Below are 25543 nucleotides of genomic sequence, written 5' to 3'. Positions count from 1 at the left end.
TATGATTTAAGCTAATGTTAATTTAAGTTGATGACGTCACCATTATTATAAAACCTATCCGTCCCTGATCCATATTGCATGCTGTCAACTTTAACCCCACAAGGTGTGTTGTTTGCTGCTATTGACTTAGCACACGTTTTCTTTTAATGGAATCATTACATAAAAATAGCAGACAATTGTTCGCATTATAGTACAGAGGGGTTCATAAAATCCTTCTGGCATTTTTAATCACTGTTTAAAATCTCTCTGACAGAACATTATGCTATAAGAGGTGTGTGTTTTGCTAATGTAGGTTGATGACATCTGCCTGCAATTAATGAAAGATCTTCTGTTGCAGCTGTATTATTTCTTCTTGTGACCTTGCCTTTTACAGGAGCGTGGACAGGACGCCTGTTCACCTTATCGATGCACCTAACAGTTTATTGTTTTTATGTTCTTGCTTTACATTTAATTAGTTTTGTGTTTGTGTCCTGGGGCTTAACCCCAGGCCAAGAGAGGGAGGTGGACGAAAGAGGTCTTAATGATTAAAAGAAGGACAATATTTTATTATTATCATTGTTTAAATGCATTTGTCTAGAAAGAATGTTTAAATAGTAACACAGATTGACCATTTTGACCATTTTTAAATTCTTAAAGCTTTGTGTGTCTGTTCATCTGATTTTCTCTCATCCACAGCAAGGATGAGTAGGTTCTACGACTGGGTCATTAGACAACAGCCCCTAATACACTTTTTTCTTTTTCTTGAATTTGTATCTTCCCCACTTGTGTTCTTCATAAAACAGCACGAGGGGAAGCAGACCTTTGAGAAGAGAAATGTGGTGGACCCTTTCCATCATATTTGCTCTTACCCGCGCATGCGTAAATTGATTCTTGTCTCATTGTCTTTTGTGTTTTATTGTTTTTTATTTTTTAATTTCCTGACCCTAACACTAACAAAAACTTAGACCCACAGCAGAATCATCTTGGCAGAACAGTACCACAGCAGTGGACACCCCAAGTCCTTTTGCAGCCGTTCTGTTGTATCAGATGTGTCACATCTCTAATAACAGGCTTATTGAGAAGTCCATAGGAGGCCAGGTCCAAGCTTGCCAGAGCTTGTGGGACATGCAGAAGGAGGACGCGAGTGTTCGAGAACCGGAAGGACCTTTTTTGGACTTTGTTGCATTTTACAAAATTGCTTGCTGTTATGTTTGACAATTTTCTTTTTCCTTTTCATCGTCTGTGTGATTTTGTTCTGCTTTAACATTTCTCAATTCCCCCCCTTAATTCCAGGTGTTCCTTTTCCTTACAAGAAGTGCTATTTTATTGTCTTTGTATCTTTTACTTTTTAGAATAATTGAATTTGTATTTGTGCATTTTCTTTATTTACTATTTTATGTCTTGTTCTTTGTACACGCCAATGTGCCAAAGATCCAATGAAGCATGAGTATCCTTAGGGACGGTCGCCGATGGGGCTCGGGGCCTTAGCAAGCATTTTTCCTGTTCAACTGAATGTTTCTTAAAGATCATTAATGCAAGCTCCACAGGTTTTTCGCTGCTAAACTCATAAATGGATCATCAACACCTTTTGAAATGCACATTAATGCATATTGGTTCTGTTATAGATTGTGAGGGCTTGAGACCACAGCTTTTTTGATTGTCTGATGTTATAATGTGTTTTTATTTTTTATGTGACCTCACTTCGTGAGGTCAAGAGAGGGAAGCTGAAGGAATTTATATTTTTGGTAATTTCATTAGGGTTGTCAGTCTTAAATTTTATTACATTGAAGATAAGTCATTTGCTGAAGGGTGTGCTTTTACATCCTTTGAACCTTGGAGAAGCTTCCTTAAGTTGCATATGTGAGAGGTCTCAGGAATGCAGCTCCAACCTCCAACCCCTCCAGGAGAAAACAGTCTTTGATCTTCTAAGACCATCTGGAAGCCTTAACTGTAGATCTGACATGGACCAGAATTAAATTATCTCCAGGATTCAATTCTAATCATGGGAAACCCTGAAGGTGCCAACTCGCATGAGGAGGACAAACAGTGGGGACTGACTGCCTGTGGAGAAGGATCCGGGCGACTGTGCTGGACCCCCATGGGGACACAGTTGGTGGTCGGACAGAGGTCCGTCTGTGAAATAACCCCCTGGACGTTTGAAGCAGGAAGCCAGGACCAAATGCTGTAATTCCAAATATGGACTGACGGAGGTAGGCAGGCTCCCTGCCAGCCAATCCGAGCGTCCAGAGGAGGAGTCTGGACGCCATGCTGTGTTACGAAGGAGGAGGCTGAAACTGACATGATAAAACAGCTGGACGGAGAAGCTTCCTTTGTTCCCAACAGGCTGACACGTTAAGACGTTTGTAATTTGGCGCTGTGTAAGCTCTGAAACTTTGGGAACCTAGATGATCTGTTTTATTTTGTTTTACTCTGTTTTTAGAAATATTGTTAGGGAAATAAATTTGTTAATCTTTAATCCGGCTGAATCCTGTGGTTTTCTTCTTCTTGACTTTTTTGAACATGCAACAAGGAAAGTAATCTAAAAGCGACAGATTATTTTCCAACAGTAGGTAAAACAATGGATAAATGTGCTTGCTTTGATTCTACAGAATGGGAATATGGTAGTTAGTCTAGTCAGTAGTTGTGGTAACATTAATAACAAAAGGAGATTACAGTGAGAAAGAAAACATTATTGCAGTGTGAATAGTAGTAACAACCTTTGTTTTTTTTCACCACTTGGTTGAGAAAGAAAAATATATATATATATATATATATATATATATATTAAAAAAAATAGGATCAAGTTTTCTCAGCAGAAATAATTTTAAAAGTGCAAATAAGCCGTTAAAGGTGTGTATATGGCAAAAAAAAAAGGAGCTTGTACCAGGTCACATATTGTTACTAGTTGGATTTAGGAAGGGACCGGTCACCATCAGCGACAGCGACGAGAGGCAAAATCGGCGGCATCTTTCACCGAAGGAAGATGTTTCCTGGAGCCATCCTCCATCACGACAAACAGCTTAGCTGGGTACCTCAGAGAAGGCTTGTGGCCCAGCTGGTAAAGCCTCCTCATGACATCACGATACTGGCTGCGCTGCTCCAAAACTTCAGGGCAGTAATCCTCCACGACATGGATAGGAGAGCCCTTGTAGGAGAGATTGCCCCAAAGTCTGCAAGCCGTCCGCACCACCAGCTCACGAGTCTGAAAGCGGTGAAAGCATATCACGACGTGCCGCGGCTTACCGCTTATTGATGCGGTGACGGGGTTGCTGCAATTAGTCGATCCAAATGACCTCTCAGGGCTCTTCCCAGGAAGAGCTCTGCTGAATACTTTCCCGAGGTTTTATGGTATGGAGCATTATTTGCAAAGCTGAACTCTCTGATCCATTGATCCCAGTTTCGATTTTGGGTTCCTACATAGGATGCAATCATGGTTTTGATGGTGCGGTTTGATCACTCTGTGAGGTTTGATTGTGGGTGGAAACTTGTGGTGAACGTCTGGGTCACCCCCAAGGTCTTGCAGAGGTGAGCCATTTCGTATCCTGTGAATTGGGCTCCTCGGTCAGAGATAATTACTAGGAACACCAAATCGTGTGAAGATCTCATCCCTGAAGAGTGCAGTGATTCGATGTGTTTTGCTATCTTTTAAGGGAAACATCTCCACCAATTTGGAAAAATAGTCTATAATGACCAGAAGAAACAGGTTTCCTCTTTTACTCCTGGGAAACGGGCCCATCAGGTTAACACCAAGTTTCTCCCAGGGATCTTCCACTGGAGTTGTTTGGAGAAGACCCGCCGGTTTCTGATTTTCTGGTTTGTAGGCCTGACATGTCTGACAACTCCTCACATGGTCCCATACATCTTTACAGACGGTCGGCCACCAGGCCACTTCCAGAATTCTCAACAGAGTCTTAAGGCGACCTAGGTGCCCACTCAGAGGGTTGTTGTGGAAACAACACAAAAAAACACCTGGACAAGATCTTTTGGGACCACCAACTGGTTTTTGCTGCCACCATCCCTGACTGGTGAACGCCGGTACAGGACGCCATGTAATATGCAAAAACCAATCCTGTCAGGTCTACTATCCGTCTCTGCCTCTTTGGTAAGAAGACTCAAATCTGGGTCTTCTTTCTGAGCATATTTGATTTCATCCAAAGATGATGCTAAGTCAGTGGAACAACTGGAGGTAAGGACAGCTGCATGGGCAGGTGGAGAGGGTGTACCTGGTACCGCCTTAGACAGTGCATCAGGCACAATGTTGTGCAGTCCCTTCCTATATTGGACCTTGAAGTCAAACTGTTGAAGTCAAAGAATCAACCGGGTAAGTCTGGATGAAGTCTTGGGGCAATTAAACGCCCATGAAAAAGCAGCGTGGTAAGTAAAAACAGTGAACTGCACTCCTTAGGAGGTAGTGTCTCCATCTTTCAACAGTCCACACCACTGACAGATGCTCCTTTTCAGAGGTGGAGTAATGACACTCCTTTTAGGCCTTGGGAGGCATATGCACTCACTCGTTCACCGTTGCTTGTGGGTTGAACAAACACTGCTCCCAGACCGACTTCACTTGCATCTGTGTAGATGGAGCATTGACCAGAGCTGCTTTTAATTGTTGGAAGGACTGTTGGCACTCTTCAGTCCAGTCCCACTTCACGTCTTTTCTCTTAAGTCTGTTCAGGGGAGCTGCCAAGTCTGCAAAATGTTGAATAAGCTTATGGTGCCATCCAACCAGACCCAGGAACCGTTGCAGAGACTTGACGTTGGTGGGTGTTGGATATGAAGTCACTGCATCTGTCTTCTCGGGATCGACATGAACCCCTTCACCCGACACCACATGTCCCAGGAATTTAAGTTCCTTTTGAAAGAAGATGCACTTCTTTATGTTGAGAGTAAAGTGAGCCTGATCTAGCCTCTCAAAGACAGTGTTGAGGTCTCTTAGATGCTGCTCTGGTGTTGGGGAAAATACAATGACATCATCAATGCAGGTGGGATCTCAGGACAGGAGAGGGGTTCCGATTCTGATGTTGCAGAGGGAACCAGAGTGTGTGTTATTGGAAGAGCCACATTCAGTACATGTTGGTTTTGGGACCAACTCCATCAGAAGAATGTTTTTCTTCAGGCGGCAAAAAGGGATGGAAAGTGCAGCTTTTAGACCCACGAGTTCCATATGCGTGGTTGGTAAGGTCAATGATAGTAGAGGTTTTACGGAGGAAATCAAGACCAAATATGAGTGAAAAAGCAAGGTTGTCATCTGCCATGATGTAAGTGTCTAAGGGGTAGGTGGCATCATGCCAGAGGTACATCAGACAAATTTTACCAAAGGCGCAGTGTGTTTTGCCATCAGCCAAAGCAAAGCTTTGATCATTGCTTGGGTTCAGGGTTTAACCACTCCCTTTTCTGCTCCAATCGGAAACATGCACTTGCAGACAAACAGATAAGTTTTTTGTTTTCCTCATCGTAGGAAAACCTAACCCTGTACAGTTTACAAGACAACGATAAGTGTCACGTCAGTCTTGTTTAAAAAGGACTTTCTGTCAACCAAGTCAAGATCAGATATGAACTTAAAATTTGACACATTTACATAAAGTTAAAATTAATTTTTAAAATGTATTTGAAGTCGTAAAACAAAATAATGACCGGATTAGCTTGTGATTTCCATCTAAATGCCAGAGGTGATTTGGTGCTGGCACTTTGTACTGATTGCACCTTGCAATCTGAAAGGACAGCCTTCTTATCATGACTCCCTCTGGATTGACACGTCTAAGTGAATCTGAAAGTCGAGATCCTGGTGAGACAATTTAGGAAGTTATTTCTACTGCCAAGATCAGAATTACGCAACCCTGATTTTCAGGCCACACTTACCTGCAATATTTGTGCTACTCAAACACACCTGATTCAGCTCAACAGGCTCCTCAGAAACATGAAAATGACAGTTGCTAAAGACATGTCTCTGCTCTAACACAAATGGTTTATTTTGAGTGGGTGATTAAAAGTTTTCTGTAGCACTTGAGACATGCTGAAGCGATAATTCAAACATTGGAACACTTTGTTGGAGCAGAAAACAACTAAACATGCAGGATGGTGGTCCTTGAGGACTAGGATTATACACCAGTAAACTAGTTTAACAGGGACAGAGAAATACATACATACATACATACATACATACATACATACATACATACATACATACATACATACATACATACATACATACATACATACATACATACATACATACATACATACATACATACATTTATAACTGTTACTGTTTGGAAGTCCAACTTTACTCTGAAAGTGTATGCCTCTGGATCAGAGATGTCCCATCATTATACTGCACCCAGCATTAGGGTAACAATGCTGAATCTCATACACTTTGGCATCCAATTCTTCATCTCCAACTGATGAAAACCTGTCAGATTTTCTTCATGTCACGCCACTTTGTTACAGATTGGTAGAGAAAATAAATATTTAAAAATATATTTCGTTAATACACAAATACTGACAACAATTTTTTGCTATTGCTTCTTAGAGCGCCTTCATGCAAATGACGCAACTAACAAAAAAATATGCCATGACTGAAAAAGGATAATGAAGAAACTTAATAAGATATTTCTGTTGAAAAAAAAGCAACTTTTAATTTTCTCAAAGATGTTGTATGTCAGAGTGAGATGCTGCTACATGTGTCATTTTTACTAATTTTGGTAATTTAATGAGACCCTACATTAAATTCTTACTTGTTTGGAAAAGACACAGACCCTTTACCTGCTCTTGACCTTGTTGTAGCCAAAAGAAGCACAGACTGCATGCACTTGTACATCATTTTCTTTGGGATATAAGAAAACTCAACACAGCTCAAAGGCAAATAACTTTACTTTGCTATTTAGATTCAGGCCAATGTAAAACTATAAATGAAAGATACATTTCCTTGACTAAAACATTAATGTTTGTAAAATAAACAACAATATCCTTAAGTAGAAAACAATTAAATAATTGGGAACTCACCTTAAGCCTTCTTCCAGCATTCTCCTCCAAACAGTGCTTTCAGACACAGCTAACATGCTAGCAATAGCTTTGGTGGTCATACCATAGAGAATGAAAGACCTGAGAGCTTTTACAGGAACTTCAAGACGTGGACGACCAGTACTTAAACAAAGCTCCTCTGTGGTCCACGTGAACCTGGTGCTCAATTACTCTTAAAAGAAACTGTTTGCATCTTCTGCAGCAACTATCAAGCTGAGCATTTCAAAGATGTAATCTAAACGACTCAAAATAGCGTCTGCCGACAGATTTTTTCTCTCCATTTGATCAGCTAATGTCAGTAAAGCAGTGCGGATGTCGCCGAAATATATGTCATCTTTGTAACTGGCACACCGCATAGCGGGTATCTAGGTATATGAGTAGATTTCAAGGGATCAGCCAATGTGCGTTTAGTTCCCATCCACTTTTAATGATAGACAGACAGACTCATTCTGCTAAAAAAGCTCATTATGAAATAAATAAGTCATTCTAAAAAACAGCAAGGTGAAATAAAAACAAAGCTTTTTTGGAAAATATTAAATTTTAAATCCGAGTTTCTAAAAAAAGTCATACAATTATAATATTATTCAACGTGATTAAAAATAAATATTTTAAAATACTTTTAAAATAATGGACAGGTTTTTAAAGCAAAATGTAATATATTTAATGATAAATGGCTAATTTAAAATCTGTGTGCAGGTTTTTCACAATTTCATGATCTTTTCATATATTTATGAAAGATATATTGGTTGATTGTGTGATTGCCCAAGGTCATATTTATTTATTTCAATAAATATTTATTTATTTAATTACGAACAGTTTAGAAGCACAAAGTACAGAAAATGAAAAATTACCTTACTCTTGGAAAAGAGATTTTTTATCTGAATGAGTTTTTTTATCCTGGTTAAATAAAGGTGTAAAAAAAACTGCCCTTTCCAAGGGCCAGTAACTGTCCACTTTTATGTCTCTTGCTGAATATTGTGTACATTTAAAAAAAAACATTAAGTGGATCAATTGTACTTTTTATATGTCATGTAGTAAGGTAATGTAGTAACCTTCCTGGTGGGCCACTGTGATATTTCTTAGCAAGCCATTCATTCCATTCAATCAAAAAGAGGTGCTCACGTAGCATGTCTTCAGTATGATTCCCCCCTAAGCCTCCATACTTGCTCTTTATAGGTCCGCCATGCCCTTTCTATATGATGTATATAGAACCAATCTGTAAAGGGCAGTACAATTTATAGATGGCTTGGGAAAATGAACTCCTATTTAGTCACGCTTTAGATTGGGGGACTGCAAAACAATCAATAAACTGTTAATAAAAAGACAATCAGTACATGCATTAATATCTTATAAGGCATTTCAATAAAATTGCAAATGCTAACATCCTTTTCAAAACACTGAAGTACTAACCAGTAGGGGTGTGTATTCGCAAGAGTCTGGCGTTATGATACCTATCCAGATACGCGTCCCTCGATACGATCGAATCCCGATATTGTACCGGAACACATTTTTTTCTCTTTTTAAAAAAAAAAAAGATTTAGGAAAAACTCTACTTGAATATTAATGCGTCTTTCATTGTAATAACATTGTTAAATTCAGTTAATTTAATGATCACAATTTTAAGCACTGCAACTGTGTCTCATATAAACGTTGCTTTTACCCAGGCAAATTTGAAGTGCTTTTATTTTGGTAACCTAAAATATAGAAAGAGAACAGCCAGCATTGTCTGATTTCCACCAAAAAATGTATTTCAGTATATGAAAAAAAAATTGAAGGAATGTGCCTTAACCAATAAGGTTGTAAAAGTATGACATACATATTACCTACATATGTCATGGTGGCCTGTCAGACTCCTCCCCCTCCCAGCTCTGCTCCAGACTCACGGCTGTGACTCATCACCTCATCCACGCACCTGCTATTTAAGGAGACTCACCTCAAGCATCCTTCGCCAGTCCGTTAAACCTGATGGTCCGCCTTTACCACGAGAGTCACCCGAGTCCTCAACCACCGCGAGCAGAAGCTGAATCTCTCACGCCCCTTGAGTACTCCAGCCACGCCACCATCAAGAACTCCAGCCACGCTACCGTCAAGAACTCCAGCCACGCCTCCACCAAGAACTCCCGCCACGTCGCAGTCGAAAGACTCCATTCACGCCACTGCCGTGAGCTCCGGTCATGCCGCTGTAAGATCTCCGCGCTCACCTTGGTCTACGAGCCGCTGTCAAGCTGCACGCCGCTCTTCCGTCCTGGATCCGCTGGCTCCTTCAAAATAAAACCGGTTTACTTACCTTTTCACCTACCTGCCTCTTCCTTCCGGGTTGCAGCATCTGGGTCCGCCTTGATCTGATCATGACAGAACGGACTGGCCATAACCCCGACCCAGCCGACCCGGAAGGACTCCGTTTGGCCGTAAACCATCAAGGCATTATGCTGGGCCGCCAAGCCGACGCCCTTTCCAAAATGGCTTTAGCTCAACAAGAGCCTTTTCACCGCCTCGATGGTTTCGCACAAACTTTATTGGAATTAACTGGACAATTTTCTGATTCCGCAGCTCCAGCCCCCGCTCTTCCTTCAGTCAACCTGGAACCTACCGCTTCCACCGCTAACCTGGAAAACTACCGCCTCCAGCCAGAGCTATTTTTTGGTAATGTAGAGAATCGTGGGGGTTTTCTGCTCCAATGTCAACTGTTATTTCAGCAGGCTCCCAGATATTATCACACCGACCTTAGCAAGATTACGATGATCGTTAATTCCCTGAGGAGTGAGGCGCTCCAGTGGGCTCAAGCCTTCCTCGCCGCCAACCCCATCACTCATTTGCCGTTCGAACGCTTCATCGGCGAGTTCAGACTCGTTTTCAACCAATCTCGCGAGCAAGAAGAAGCCACCAGGCGACTCCTCAATCTCCAACAACGCAACCGGTCAGTCAGCGACCATGTTGTAGATTTTCGCATCCTGGCGGTGGAGGCAGGCTGGACAGATCCTACCTTGCGGGGTGTTTTTTACCAATCACTCAATGAAACCATAAAAGATCATTTATGTACCCAGCCAGAAGCCACCTCTTTTGAGGAACTTGTGGCAGCCGCCCTGCGCTCTGACGTCCGACTTGAAGAACGCCAACGTGAACGGCCACATCCTGTACGTAAGACCACCATGCTCAATTCTACACCGCCGCCCACCCTAGAACCTCCACCACTGGGTTTTCTATGTAAAAACCCTGATGAACCAATGCAGATCGGTCTCTCACGCCTCTCAGCTGAAGAACATAGCAAACGTCGCAAAGAAGGGCTACGTTTCTACTGTGGGGGTCATGGTCACCAAGTCTCTCAGTGCTCACTTCGTTTAAACTCCCGAACCCCCCGTTAAAAGACAGGCCACGGGGGGATAAGTCAGTTGTTTCTACCCGAAATAACTTTTGTTATGTTCCTGTCAAGCTATGTTTCCAGTCTAAGTGTTCTGATTCTCATGCCCTCATAGACTCTGGTGCTGAGCAAAGCCTTATTGATCATTCTTTGTTTTCCCGTCTCTCTCTCCCTTAAGAGCCCCTCAACAATCCCATCAACGCCGCCGGTCTGGGGGGTCAACATCTCTCGTGCATCACCCACCGCCCTAGACCCGTGTTACTCATCACATCCGGTAACCATCACGAGTATATTTGGTTTTTCGTCACCACATCCCCTCACAGTCCTGTTGTTCTGGGTTATTCGTGGCTTAAGATACACAACCCTCAGTTTTACTGGGCCAAGCAACGAGTTTCCAGTTGGAGTGGTTTTGGTCTGGCTAACTGTCTTCAATCTCCTATTCCTCCTGTTCCTCCTGCTATTATTCCTCAGCTCGAGGACATCAATTTATCATCCGTTCCCTCTTGTTACCACAAATACAAAGCAGTTTTCAGTAAAAGTAAGGCGGGTTCATTACCACCACATCGTCCCTATGATTGCGCCATAGAACTATTTCCTGGCGCTACGCTCCCCAAGGGCCACTTATACAATCTCTCCGGCCCTGAGAAAACCGCTATGGAAACTTTTATTCATGAAGCCCTTTCCTCCGGCCAAATTTGCCCCTCATTGTCTCCAGTAGGCGCTGGTTTCTTCTTTGTAGAAAAGTAGGATAAAACCCTCCGCCCATGCATCGATCATCGTGAACTCAACCAAATAACCATCAAAGACAAGTACGCTGTTCCCCTCATCAGTTTGGTTTTTGACTCGGTCCAGGGGGCCCAGGTCTTCTCAAAATTAGACCTTCGAAACGCCTATCTCCTCGTACGCATCAAGGAGGGCGATGAGTGGAAGACGGCCTTTAACACACCCATTGGCCACTACAAATACCTGGTGATGCCTTTCGGCCTTACTAACGCCCCCGCCGTTTTTCAGAGACTTGCCAATTATGTCCTCCGCGATTTCCTTAACCGGTTCGTGTTTTTCTATCTCGACGACATACTCATTTTCTCCCTCGATCCTATTCAACACGAAAATCATGTCCGTCTTGTCTTATCCAGGCTTCTCGAGAATCAACTTTACGTTAAGGCCGAGAAATGTCAATTCCACGTTACTTCGATTCAGTTTTTGGGGTACGTTTTTGAAGCCGGTCAAATTCGCCCCGACCTGGCCAAGCTCGAAGGAGTTTCCCAGTGGGAACCCCCTACCACCCGAAAGAAACTTCAACAATTCCTAGGTTTCGCTAATTTCTACCGCATTTTATCCGTAACTACAGTACCCTAGCCACTCCCCTCACTCAGCTCACCTCCATCTCCAAGCCCTTCACCTGGAACTCTCAAGCCCAAGAAGCCTTTGACCAATTAAAATCTCGGTTCATCTCTGCAACCATACTCATTCAACCTGACGCTACCAAGCAATTCATCATTGAAGTCGATGCCTCAGACACTGGGGTAGGAGCCGTCTTCTCCCAACGTGAGGAAACCTCCGGCAAGATAAAACCATGCGCCTACTACTCCCACAAATTATCCCCGGCTGAACGTAACTACGACGTGGGAAATCGGGAACTGCTAGCCATTTAATTGGCACTGGAGGAGTGGCGTCGCTGGCTGGAGGGAGCAACTCACCCATTCATTGTCTGGACGGACCATAAGAATTTAGCTTATTTACGCACAGCCAAAAGACTAAACACCCGTCAAGCCCGGTGGTGTCTCTTTTTTGATCGCTTTAACTTCACGATAACTTACAGACCCGGAAGCCGCAATACCAAGCCTGATGCTCTCTCCAGAAAGTTCAGCCCTGATGATGCTTTGCCTCCTGTTACCATCATTCCTGCTACCTGCATCGTTGGCAATCTAACCTGGGACATTGAAACCCGTGTCAGGAATGCCCAAGGTGAGGAGACCTGTGACACCCCCTGTCCTGACGGCACTCTTTTTGTTCCCACGTCCCTCAGGTCTGACGTCATTGCCTGGGGGCACAGTTCCCGTATCGCCTGCCACGGGGGAGTGCATAGGACTCTCTCTCTCCTCCGCAAGAGATTCTTTTGGCCCAAAATGGAGAAGGACGTTCGGGAGTTTATTGGCGCCTGCACCATCTGCGCTCGGTCTAAGTCCGGCAACTCTCCACCTGCTGGGTTCCTCCATCCCACGTTCAGCCTGTCTAATGGACAGGCTAAACGTGCCAATCAAAACTCGAAGCCGGCCTCCGTTGTCTCGCTGCCCAGAACCAATCTGACTGGTCCGAGTTCTTAGTCTGGATCGAATATGCCCACAACACTCACCCCTCCACAGCCACGGGCATTTCCCCCTTTGAAGCCTCGCTGGGCTACTCTCCCCCTCTGTTTCCCTCGCAGGAGCTCGACCTTGCCGTTCCCTCCGTCCAGGAGCACCTTCAGTGCTGCCGGCACATTTGGACCCAAACCCGAGAGGCACTCCTACGCACCAAGGATGCCAATTGTCGCATGGCCAACAGGCACAGGGTGGAAGGTCCCGTGTACCAGGTTGGCCAGAAGGTGTGGCTGTCTTCCAAAAACATCCCCATTCAGTCCTCGTCCCGCAAACTGTCACCCCGGTACATCGGGCCCTACATCATTGAGAAAATTATCAATCCCACCTGCGTTCGCCTCCGTCTGCCTGCGGCCCTTAAGGTACATCCATCTTTTCACATTTGTCAAATTAAGCCCTTTCTGGACAGCCCTTTGTGCCCGCCTTCCGTCTCCCCATCTAATATTTGTGGTTTGGGCTTCTCCCTATCCCTTCAATTATCCCTCCAAACGGAGAGATTTAGGAAAAAAATAGTGTCTTCAAACTGGGACATTACTACCTCTTGATAACCTCATCAATAGCCGCCGGTCATCTACATTAGCACATTGCTGCCAGTGCTCGGAAAATACATAACAATGTTGGTTTCATAGCTTTAAAAACTCGTGCAAAACCCAAATTTCAATACCGTCATTTGAAAGTAATATAATCAATGGTGTTAAATGGGTAGGTGTAACTTGTATGAGTTTTTTTTTTTTGTTATGAAAAACACTTTTATATTACTAGATATTTAAACTTTAAACTAATCAAATGTAGAACTTTCAATAGAAATTTACATTGATTTCACAATCTTAATGTAAGATTTTATTTAATCTAATGTTTACAACTATCAAAGCTTTTGCACTGATTCATAGATTTGATTATTTAATGTTCGTTTTTTCAAAATAAAGATCAATTCAATATAAATTTCTGATTTTCTTTTCATTCCACGTCAGTTGTGCAGATTCCTCCATACAGTTTCACTTCTGTAAACATCTTATTACAATAGTAGCATAAAGCTTTGCCTTTATTGACCTGCAGAGGGCATAACGACCTTTTACAATTGCAAAAGAAGCAGATTGCAGATGCACATGTATGATCACTCATGTTGATCACTCACCCGTTCCGGTTCCGAGGGCGGTGCCGGAACCACCAAGACCCGTTCCGGCTCCGAGGTGGGTGCCGGACCCACCACGACCCAGAGCCCGAGCGGCCTGCCGCGGACCCAGAGCCCGAGCGGCCTGCCGCGGACCCCGAGCCCGAGCGGCCTGCCGCGGACCCCGAGCGGCTTGCCGCGGACCCCGAGCCCCCCGCCGCTTGCTGGTCGGACCCGCCTCGCCGGACTGAACGGCTTCCCGGCCGTCCCCCGGACCCGCCTCGCCGGACTGAACGGCCTCCCGGCCGTCCCCCGGACCTGCCTCGCCGGACTGAACGGCCTCCCGGCCGTCCCCCGGACCCGCCTCGCCGGACTGAACGGCCTCCCGGCCGTCCTCCGGACTCTGCTGCATGTGGCAGTCCGTTCTCTGGACCCCCTCCTCATGGGCTTAGTTGAGGAACCTCGGTGCGGTTCCTTGAGGGGGGGGTAATGTTACGGTTTCTGTTTCTTTGCCCTTGTGCCTTGTTTCCTTTTTGTTCTGTGATGTTTTGAGTTTAACTTCCTGTTTTATTTTGTAGTGTTTCCTGGTTTGTTGTAGTTTTGAGTTTTACTTTGGTCCCCATCCTTCCTGAGTGTTTCCACCTGTGTCTCGTTTGTCTGTATGTATTTAAGTCTTGTCATTCCCTTCCTCCTGGGCTGGTCCATAGTATGTAAGTCTGCTCTCCCTGTTTCGAGTCTTTCGAGTGTTTAGTGTTTCGAGTTTCTAGCCTGCCGTATGCAGTGGTTTTGGTTTTGTCTTTAATTTTGTTATTAAAACCCCTTTCTCCTGCAACCTCCTGCCTCCTCTGCGCCTGGGTACTTCCCTTTCCCCCCGTGACACCATGTGATCGGGCTCAATTTCCAATCACATGATTGGATCAGGACATCCCTAGGTGTAGAGCTCATTTTGTAACTCGAAAACTCTTTCACAAGTAGAAGAGCAGCACATCATCTGATGATGGTCACTCTAGCAACTGAGGCTTGTCCCCTTCAATACTGTTTCTTGTTTGGTTGGCTGTTTTCATCTGAATTTGGATTCCTATTGACAATAAATTCTATAGCTATAAAATATCACAGTTTCTTGTATAGATATTTTAGTTTAATATTTCTGACACGTGTCTTTTGTCTGTCTTTTTATTCTCTCTGTCTTATCATAGAGTTATTCACAGGGTTCTGTGCTCTCCAGAGAATAGTCATCCATGAATTCATACAGCGTAGGTCTATTTTTATTATGGCCCGCAGCAGCAGTCACTGACTGCAAAGACCATTTTGTTCTTGCAACAACGGAAAAAAACTCAAAAAGGTACAAAATGCCCAAAAAACACGTCGAAATTAAAAATTTGATCCCTGCCAGATGCGCAAAAAGTCATTTTGTGGTGAATTTTGAGAATTGGCGAGTTCCGTCTTTTTCCACAATATGGGAAAACGACATTTTATTTGTGCGATTTGCATGAAATTTCAGTTGAGTTGACAAACATCACAGAAGGTTTGTTGACCTTGACCTTGGGAAGAGGCCACCATCTGAAATAAAAAACGGCAAACAAAAAGCGGCAGCAAAAAAATGTGCTGACTCAAACAAAACAAACAAAAATTTTGGAAACTTTTTTTTTAGAATCGACTAACTATATATCCTCGTTGGGGATATCCAAAGGAAGTTTTGAAATAACTATGGGATGGCAACACATGGTTTGGCGGCCATTTTTTGCCAAAATCTGTGATTTCACAATTTTTGCGTTTTTTCACAAAATGGGAAAATGAACTTTTTTTAAAGCAATTATTACTAAATTTCATGCACATGCCGCTAGCTTATGTCTACAACCACCCCTGTGGTTTCGTCAACCTTAGACCTCAGGAAGAGGCTGCAATCTTGAATTTTCATAAAAAAGCACCTCTAGTACCAGATACAAATGGAAACTCTTCGTTGGGATTTTTATTGATGGTCGAGTAACTTTTTGGTTATCTATAGCAAGCTACTGTGGAAAGAATGCTCCAAATAGAATTTATAGATTTTGTGTGTGGTCAGCTTGCAGTGGCATACTCTCATAACTCACATATTTTTCAATGGAATACTGTAGAAATTAAAAGAAATTTACTCTTTCCGATTTATCTGAAACTGACGTTGATCTGTTCAATATCCCCAGTTGACCAAAAAAGCTAGCAGCAGTGTTGCCAGATTGGGCGGTTTTGGTTCTAAATTTGCGGGCAAAGATGGCTTTGGCCGGGTTTGCATAATTTGGGCGGTTTTAGGGTCAGTTCGGCGGGTTTATTTTCCCTTCATGAATATATAATAGCGGACTACGTGAGGCCGTGTGGCTGTTGAACTTCTATGTACTGAAGCTCAGTAAACGCACCAGGCAGAGACGCTTAACGGCCTCTGTCATCTAACCTGTTGTTGGGGATGTGCAACGCCCTGCCTCTTACTGTGTTCTTTAAAGCCTGACACTGCGGCTGCGTGTAGGAGGAGATACCAGCTAAAGTTATGGTCCGATCGCTACATGGATCGGTGTCTGTGTTTATCAATCCTTTTATTATTAGTCTGAACTATCTTTTATTTTGAAAAATCATCGGATCGGGTGCTAAATCAGTCCAGTAGGAGGAAAAACTCAACAAAGGCTGTGTATTCTTCTTTCTCCTGATCTAATAAAATGAGGACAATATTGAATATTTCTTCAACGGACCGGCCTTCTTTCATTCATTTTCTCAACCCACTCTATCCCCGCTATATGCGGCTCTTTCTTCCGTGTGCAAGGCCGGAGCGCCCCGACTATCGTGTTAACCTATGATGACCGTATTTTGCGCTCTCTGTGTAGGATACACTGGAGGAGCGCGGGGTGAAACAAGTCTCAGCTGTAGAAGATGTGAACAGGTAAACAGGTAGGAAAAGCAGGTAGAGAGGCGGGGGAGGGGCTTTGGCTTCAAACTCTGTCAGAGAGATGGAAACACGGGCGTCAGATTTAGACGCAGCTTTCACTGCAGGAGTTGAAGCAGAGACTTTCTCTGGGATGATCTCATTATCTCAAACATGGAAACATGATTACCAAGTAGAACTCTCCAAAATACTAAACCCCATCTCTCCACATTCTTGGTGTCTAGTGTTGCGGTGTGTGTGTGTGTGTGGGGGGAGGGGGGGTGCGTGGGTGTGTGTGTGTGTGTGTGTTGGGGACCGCACGTGCCTGTGTGAGAGGAGGGAGTGGAAGAAAGGAGATGAGAGGAGCGCGAGTGCAGCGACAGAGGGGTGTGAGAGCGGAGGGAGGATCGTGCGTTCATATTGTGTGTGTTTAGAGGAAGGAGAACGGTAATAAAGGGAAAGTTTCTGGCAACACTGCTGCTAGCTGCTCCTTTAGAAAAATCATGCTCCCTCCACAGCTCACTGTGACGCTACTTTCTGTTAGGTAGTTAGCCGCTCAAATTTCAGAATAAAAGCACTTCAATTGCTGCTTTACTTCCGTTGTGAGTTAATGTGTTGTGCGGTAAGTTAATGTGTTGTGTTGTGACCCCTCTGGGCCATGAGTTAATGTGTTGTGTTGTGAGTTATTGTGTTGTGTTGTGTTGTGAGTTAATGTGTTGTGTATTAAGTTAATGTGTTGTGTGTTAAGTTAATGTGTTGTGTGTAAAGTTAATGTGTTGTGTGTAAAGTTAATGTGTTGTGTTGTGACCCTTCTGGGCCACCGTACTCCTCAGTTGGCCACGTGTTGCAGGCTAGCTGCACAGTACGCTAGTTTGACTTGTTTTTTGCATTCACGTTAAGTTACATAGTTTTGGTGTGTATATTGAGTTAAACTCGTGAAAAAAAAAAGGAAAATGACTGAAGTAATGTTAAAAGGACAATATATATGGACAATATTTAATGATTTTCTGCACATTTGTTTAGACTGTTTTTTTTCCTTGGTGTACATCTGGATCCCAGACCTTCCTTCGTTCAACTCATCTACTCCATCATCATTCCGTCATCTTACCTCCTTGGTTCATCTCATTTCATCTCATCTCATCTACTGTTTGGACATTAAGTGGGTTACCTTTATTTATTTTTTGAGTGCACTCAAAGGGTTATTTATTTATTCTAAAGAAAAGAGAAAGTTGGACTCAGATTTAATTTTCCTTTTTTTAGATCTCAATTTTATTTGAACCTCCTTTTCATGTCAGTGGCCACTTGTTTTTGTTGTGAAGTGTTAAAAATAAGAAATTCCCTCAGTTCTGCAGACTGTTATTTTGTGTTATTTTTTTGCTTAAACCTAAGTGTTCTTTTTTGGTTCAATTGTAAATCATACACTTCTTTTGGGTGGAATATTCCTAGCTAAATACTGGAATACATGACAGTAAACAATCTCCTCATTGAACCTAGACTTAGAGTAACTCCATTTGAAGTTATTTAGAGCTGTCAGACACAGCAGCACCACCTAGGGGTTACAATAAGACAGTTTTAAAAATCAGGCACAGAATGGCAGCACTATTTCTCACAGGGAGAGATGGAAACAGACAACCGTTCAACGCCTCTAACAGTTTTAGCCGACCTTGCATCTTTATTCAGAATTGGGTTGCCCTGCTTACATGTGGAGTAAAAGATTTTAAGAGATTCAAGGTTAGTAGTTATCAGTATACTCATTATTTTAATATCCTCGCTCCAGCCATGGGAGGTCTGTCTAGGCCGCCTTTTTACACTGCATTGTTCAAGTGACCCAATTCCGATATTTTCCGCTCATTAGGCACAGATCGGATATGATCGGTGAATGTGTAAGCAGGACAAAAGCGCGTGGATTCCGTTTTTCTCAGATCGGATACAGGCCTCTCTCATATGTGGAAATAAATCGGAAACAAATCGGATACGTGCATTTGCGTGTGCCATGTAAGCAGACATATCGGATATTCCCCGGAAATGCAAGTCTTACGCCAGTGAGTGACGTCATCTCAGGTGGACACCACCACCTGGGACCACATGAGTAATTACAAGAGCGATGGAGGACGAAGGCTACACACAGTGGAGCAATGCGGAGGTGTCATGCCTCTTAAGTCTGTGGGGCGACGAGACAGTGCAGGCGAAATTGCAGGGATGTTATCGAAACAAATCCTTGTATGAAGACATTTCAAGAGATATGGGGAAGCACGGGTTTAAGCGCTCGTGGCTACAGTGCCAGCGTAAGATCAAAAGCTTGAAATCCAAATCCAAATCGGTAAAAGACCACAATAATAAGAGTGGAAATAGCCGTGCAACATTCCCATTCTATGATCAAATGGAAGGCATTTTGGGTGACAGGCCAAGTTTCCGACCACCGGAATTACTGGATTCCCTCAGAGATGATGATGTGCCGTCATCGCTGGACTGTGAACAGCCGGAGTGTGAGAACAGTAACAGTACAGGTAAGGGCAAACGGGATTTATTTTAAATCTTCGTTTATGTTGTTAATGTTATTCCATTGCATTTATAATAGTCCAGCAATTTAAAGTTGTCTCAGTATTGGACAGATTAGAAGAATATTTAAGCGATTAAAATATTACAGCTACCATCATTCATAACAAAGTATGATTGATAGTTAACAGGTATTTATAGTTCGAAGAATGCTTCAATATTATATAATAAACTATAGGCTATTACTTTCGTTTTCTATATTCCATTTCTATTTTTATTATCATAGACTCATGACAAATGTGATCACAGTTAGTCATACTTATTAAGAGTAATCTCTGATATATTGAGTTCACATCAGCCCCTTTTTGTAATTTTAAATGTCCTCATTGTTCAAACAGATGACCCCCCTGACACGCCACAGACTACCTCAAGTGAGACCAGTTCTTCATATGAGAGAGCCACAACCAGCATGTGCATCACAGAAGGACCTACAAGAGCCTCAACACCAACACCTCCGGACCGTAGTACACCAGGTATAATAAATAATCATTTGTATAACCGTAATTCCAATATTTGTCTTTTACAAGTAGGTCATTTCATTGTCATTCACAGTGTGAAGTACTTTTATTTTATTTACATAAAAATCAATATTACAGCAATACAGCTATAATGTTATTGGGCAACACTCATAATGTAGTAATTGATAAAGCACTCTACAAACAAATAGCACATTATGTAAAACATTTGTCATTTTACAGGTGCACCTACCACACGTCGAAAGCGTAAGAATAAGCTAGAATCCACAATGGATGTTTTTTCTAAGACAATCAAAGAAGCCCTGTCTCAGGCAGATGACACAGAGCTACAGCTGAAATTGCAAGCGGCCCAGCACGCCCACGAAATGAAGATGATGACAATGGTCACACAATTTCTTGCAAGAAGACAATCGTATCAGCCACCACCTCACCCAGGCCAGGCCACAGGTTCAAGCTATTTCTCAGATCAGGTTCACCCACATAGGTTCAGTCAGACTTTTTCACACCCAGGTCTCTTTAGTCAGGATCACACACGCCCACGTTTGACCCAAAATGATGGTCCCCCCTTTTACCAGGATTGTGTTTCTGCTGGTCCCTCTCACTATTCCCACCCTCCATTCATTTCAGATAATCATTCACCACTCCTACCTCCTGTAATGCCACCTCCAAATATCTTGACCACCCTTCAACCTCCACCCTCTCAACAGGGCCGCATCAGCTCTAAGCCTGTCAGTTCCCCCAATCCAAAGCTACCGGAGTTGAAATTTACATCACTCCTGCCTTCAGAGGATGACTAGTTGTTTTGAAGTCATCTTGTACTTATCTTCTAGTTTTTGATTATTCTGGATTATGTTATACGTTGTTTACAGAATGTAAAGTACATACTGAATTATAGTCCTAATGTATTTATTTTTTGGAAGAGCATTGTTATTCTTATTGCTATGTGAGTAAAATGTTTAATATATGCACAGACTGGAAAATGTTACTTTTATTTGAACAACAGTGAAATAAAAACCAGTACAGCATTAGGAATGTCTTTTTATCTTTTATTAAATTGTTTACATTTATTCCTGAGCAAAATACTGGGTCAGTGCCTCCCTCATTCTCAGGGGCTGGATGTCTCCAATGCCCAATGGGTCAACATCACCTGGTGGTACATCAGGAAGTCCAGCTGCACTAGGATCTTCACTGTAGGCTTCATTGTGTTTCTCACAGATGTTATGCAGGGTGCAGCATGCAGAGATAACTGTGGGGACCAGTGATATGTCCACATCAAGACGTTTTGACAGGCACCTCCAACGACCTTTCAGTCTTCCAAATGCACACTCCGCCGTCATTCTGGCCCCGCTTAGTCTGTTGTTAAATTGACGCTGCTGTTCATTCAGATTCCCAGTTTCCGGGTACCCCTTCATTAGCCAGGACCGAAGTGGGTAGGCTGGATCCCCCAACAGCATGATAGGCACTTGTGTGCCCTGGATCTCCTCAGTGGTCTGTGATCATGGAAAAAACAAATTACATTTGCTGAAGAGAGATTCTGTGATAATGACATTACTGTGCAAATCAAGGTGAATGTTTGTAGTTACATTATTGTGCGTCTATATCATTGATCCATATTTCATGACAATAACCTTCAGCACTAATTAATACATATGTTTGTAGATAAAGCGGGGATAGTTAAGTAATGTGTATGGAGATAACTTTCTATACTATGTATGCTTTGCACACAATGAAGGCTGAATTAGAGTTAAAGAGAAACACAACTCACGTTTGGAAAGAGGACTCCGCTTTCTGCCTTCTCGTAGATCTCAGAATTACGAAGAACCCTGGAGTCGTGAACACTTCCTGGCCATCCGATGTTGATATTTGTGAAACTATTCGGGTGGAGGTATTCATTGTAGATTAAAAAAGGGAAATACACAATATCTGAGTGAAGACAGTGCACTGCAAAAATTGACTGTCTAAATACAAGAAATTTAGACTTATTTTTAGATTATATTGTCTTAAAACAAGTGAAATTATCTGCCAGTGGGGTAAGATAATTTCACTTGATAAGATATCTTAAAATAAGAAAAAATATCTTGGCTTTTAGAAAGAGAGAAACAACTCAAAATTAGTAGTAAAATACTCATTTCAAGCACTATTTTTTAGGTAAAAAAGTCTCAAAACTAGTTTATAAATTCTTCTTTGACAGTTGTTTATTACTCACTTTGAGTAAAAAGACCCTAAAACTAGATAACCGTAAGAAGATATGCTTTTAATTCAAGAGTTATTATAGTAGAATTAAGACTTATTGCTAGCTGAATTAAAGCTAGTATTGTGTAATTACTAGCTTTTGTAGCTCAAACCAAGACAAGAAAAATACAAGCATACAGGATTAGTATACTTAACAATATTTATTTATATTGCTTTTTTCAAAATTGCTTTGAATACACTGTTAACATAGAATACTTCTGCTTCTACAAATACAAAGAACTGCTTGAAGCATTTCAACATAAAATTTAACATAGGTTTACAGCTAAATCTTAATGAACGCTGATGCAGGCCATACTAGTAAATAATCTGAGGTTAAGAGAAATAAGAAAAAGAGTGTCTCTGGTTAACATCACCAAACAAGGCATTCATTTCTCACCGTGAGAGCTCTACCACTCAGTAAAAACGTTTCACTCTGCCGATACTTTTTTTATGAACTTGTGGTGTCCCGCTCGTGAATATTGTCCTTCAATATTTCTGTCTGACTGACAAAGTAGGGTTGCCACAAACTTGGGATGGGTAAGATGGAAGGTGTAGTGGTAAGCCAACAGATAAAACAACCTATGGCCAAGATCTTCTTTGGCAAAGGTGGTGATGGGAGTTTCTCCACTTGCCACGAGACAGCAGGACCCATCAAAGAGCAACACCGGGCTGGAGAAAGATCTCTTCTCCAGGTATTTGGCAGGATCATCTGTTGGCTAAAGATAAAAATAATTAGGGTAAAACAGTTTATGTTGTAACTTTTACTAAAAATGTTTTGTTAGTAATAATGAAACATCACTAGGGTCGTATTTGCCATTTTGAAAATTAATATAATTTTTGTAGATGCTTGTATTTAGGCTTTTTAGGTGTCATTAACACCATTTTGCATATCTAGTGGCAGAAAAAAAAACAGAAATAAATGCTGGGATCCTCACATTATTCCTTCCAGTCTCTACCCACAGTTATTACAGACCATCAGAGACAAACAAAAATCAAGCACAAAATCAAAGTTTCAAATGGGAACAAAAACTCACCTCTAGAACATGCAGCAATGCTTCACTAGCATGTGCCAGTTTCTTAAGGGGTGAAGTTGGAGATGGGAAAAGCGTTGGGAGTGCTCTGAAGAGTGCAACGTTGTGTTCAACTAAAATAGAACAATATAATAGAATAACTCAGTTATTAACTTCATTTTCAGCTTAATGTTGAGTTTACATTAAATTGAATATCAGTTTGCATAATAACAACGCAATTCTGACCAACACCTCTGAAAACATTATGCAAAAAAAGACAGTAAAATGAGTTACCTCCACTTAAGTTCATGGGAGGCTTCAACACTTTTTTCCAAACTCTGTAAAACTGCACTAGTGAGCAGAAGTCTTCCCATCTGTCCTGTACTTGACATCTGAATTTGCCGTTTCCCATATCCTGGATCCACCGCAGCTCCTCCATCACCTAAAACACAAGTAACATACAAAAATGCCTCCTTAGTAAAGATGGGCGGTGGGGGGAACAACCAATCAAAAACACAAGTAAATTGCTTACATGATGAAGCTCCTTGAAACATGGATATGCCTCCAGAATCTTTGTAGGTCTATCATCTTCTTTTAGGACATCACTTTCAATGAAGGCTTTTCTTGACTGAAATCCGAGGTCAAGGATCTGGCAGACAGCATCTTGGTTTGGTTTTGGTTCTCTATACATCTATCGAGGCTATCCGTTTCTGCCAAAATGAAAAATAAAAATCAGTGAAGATATCAGACATATTCTGAATTATACAATGGGTTTTAGCCGACATGAACTGTTATACTTCCATTATTTATTAGAGCAACATAAATGAGAAAGCATCTTACACTGCTGTATATAAAAGCTTGTTTACAATGTAAATGTAAACAACAATAGCTGTAATGTCTCAATATCAACAATATCAATATCCAATGGTATAAGGATAATTAAGGTAGGTCAAAAAAATAAGAAAAGGTAAAGCATTTTAAGTGATCACATAGAGGGCATAATTTTATTCCTGAAGGAAACAGCAAAACAACAACATATTTGCGATCTGAATCAAAGATACGAGTTCTTAGTGTCATAACCTTCTCATAACTTGTCTAATCCACGTAAGGGAGGTATCATTGCAAAGCTAGTCAGAGAACTACATGAATTAAGGTTGATATCAAATCCATTTTTACTTCATTATCAACAAATAATAAGTAATTACGAATATAACCGAAAAGATTGTACAGTTCAATTAAGCTAAACAGATGCTGTGAGGCAGAGTAAACACTGAAATCTTCTTCATGGCATATATAATGTTTATAAAATGATCCATTTTTAGCTGACCAAAAAAACCTTTGGAAACAGATATCCTATTTACACTATTTTCCTTTTACATTTTAACTTTTCAAGTTAATAAATAAGAGAGATTCCAGACTCGTTTCCTGGGTTTGAACTATCATGTGGCTCTATGTGTAAAAATACTTTGAAGTATTTTCAAAAGTCATTATTGATTTTTATAAATAAATAAAACAATAATAAAACTGCTGTTTTATTTATTTATTATTTTATACCACAATCCAATAGTATTTCATTAAGCTACGTTTGCTCCTTTATGTTTGTAGACATTGGTTGCAGCCTATCAGTTTACTCAAAACCTGTCACATGACCTCATGTCCCAGCATTCACTTCTTGGACGGAGCCTTGCAAACGGGGGGAACAGCACCTGCTCGCTTTTGATTACTGATTAAATTTCCGGGAGGTGAAGATAACTACAACAAAAAATATTAGCCTGCATGTATAGTACGCACCGATCTAGTGACGCTCATTCATAAAACGGAGAAAACACTGCAGCCTCGCGTTCCTCTAAATGGAAGAAATTCTGGTGGCTAAGCTAGGTCATACGAACATGCCTAGAAGAGACGGAATGCCGCTCTGCTACTGGCTGCCTCGTCACACTTGTCGACTAGCTTGGATACCTAGCTGTCATTAGGCTTCGGGGAACAATATTTGTTCACATTGAGTGAAGTAATAATATTTAATAAAATAAAAATAGTCTCAGAAAAACTTACCGAACAGGCTATCAGAAGGGTCTGGTTCAAAGTGGCTGCTGCTTTTCCCTCTCTTTCCAACCGTCAGGACAGGCGCAACCAAATGACATGAGGGGGGTGGGGGTGAGAGGGTTACCGCAAAACATGTACCTTTGTCCACAAAGTTGTATGATGTAATTAGAAGATATTATACACACTACTTTAAAACTCACCTCTATTATTGTTGTATGGTAATACTAGGGAAAATAAATTTTGTGTTATTTATGAAACCCTCCCGTCCCCCCATTCCCTTCTTAGCTGGTATTGACCGCAGGAGGAAAAGGAGTACCGTATGTTCATGTTATTTCAGACTTTGAGATAGTCCAGATTGTTTTTGCACCCGTTTTACCAATGCAGAGCGTATTAAGACTTACAAATCTGATTGAACAGCATCTGAAACGATTTAAGCCATTGTTTCCTTAGAAAACTGTAATTCCTAAGCAACACTGCCTTTGCATCTCCCTGTTAAAATTATTTATCTTGG

The 25543-nt window shown here is 41.8% G+C and overlaps 1 protein-coding gene across 1 annotated transcript; it reads right to left on the bottom strand.

The window, feature by feature from the left end:
* Positions 1-22116: 22116 nt before the first annotated feature.
* On the bottom strand, positions 22117-25324 carry LOC111947980. Its single transcript, XM_023959074.1, has 5 exons — positions 25042-25324; positions 23522-23699; positions 23284-23431; positions 23014-23123; positions 22117-22695 (listed from the first exon to the last, which is right to left on the bottom strand). The coding sequence occupies exons 2-5, from the start codon at positions 23678-23680 to the stop codon at positions 22408-22410; spliced, it is 705 nt and encodes a 234-aa protein (XP_023814842.1). The 5' UTR covers positions 23681-23699; positions 25042-25324; the 3' UTR covers positions 22117-22407.
* Positions 25325-25543: the final 219 nt, after the last annotated feature.

The sequence above is a fragment of the Oryzias latipes genome, chromosome 1 (genome assembly GCF_002234675.1).
Source record: "Oryzias latipes chromosome 1, ASM223467v1".
In the NCBI taxonomy this organism is placed as follows: Eukaryota; Metazoa; Chordata; class Actinopteri; order Beloniformes; family Adrianichthyidae; genus Oryzias; species Oryzias latipes.
Note: the sequence above shows the minus strand (reverse complement) of the source record. Positions and strands in the feature narration are given on the sequence as shown.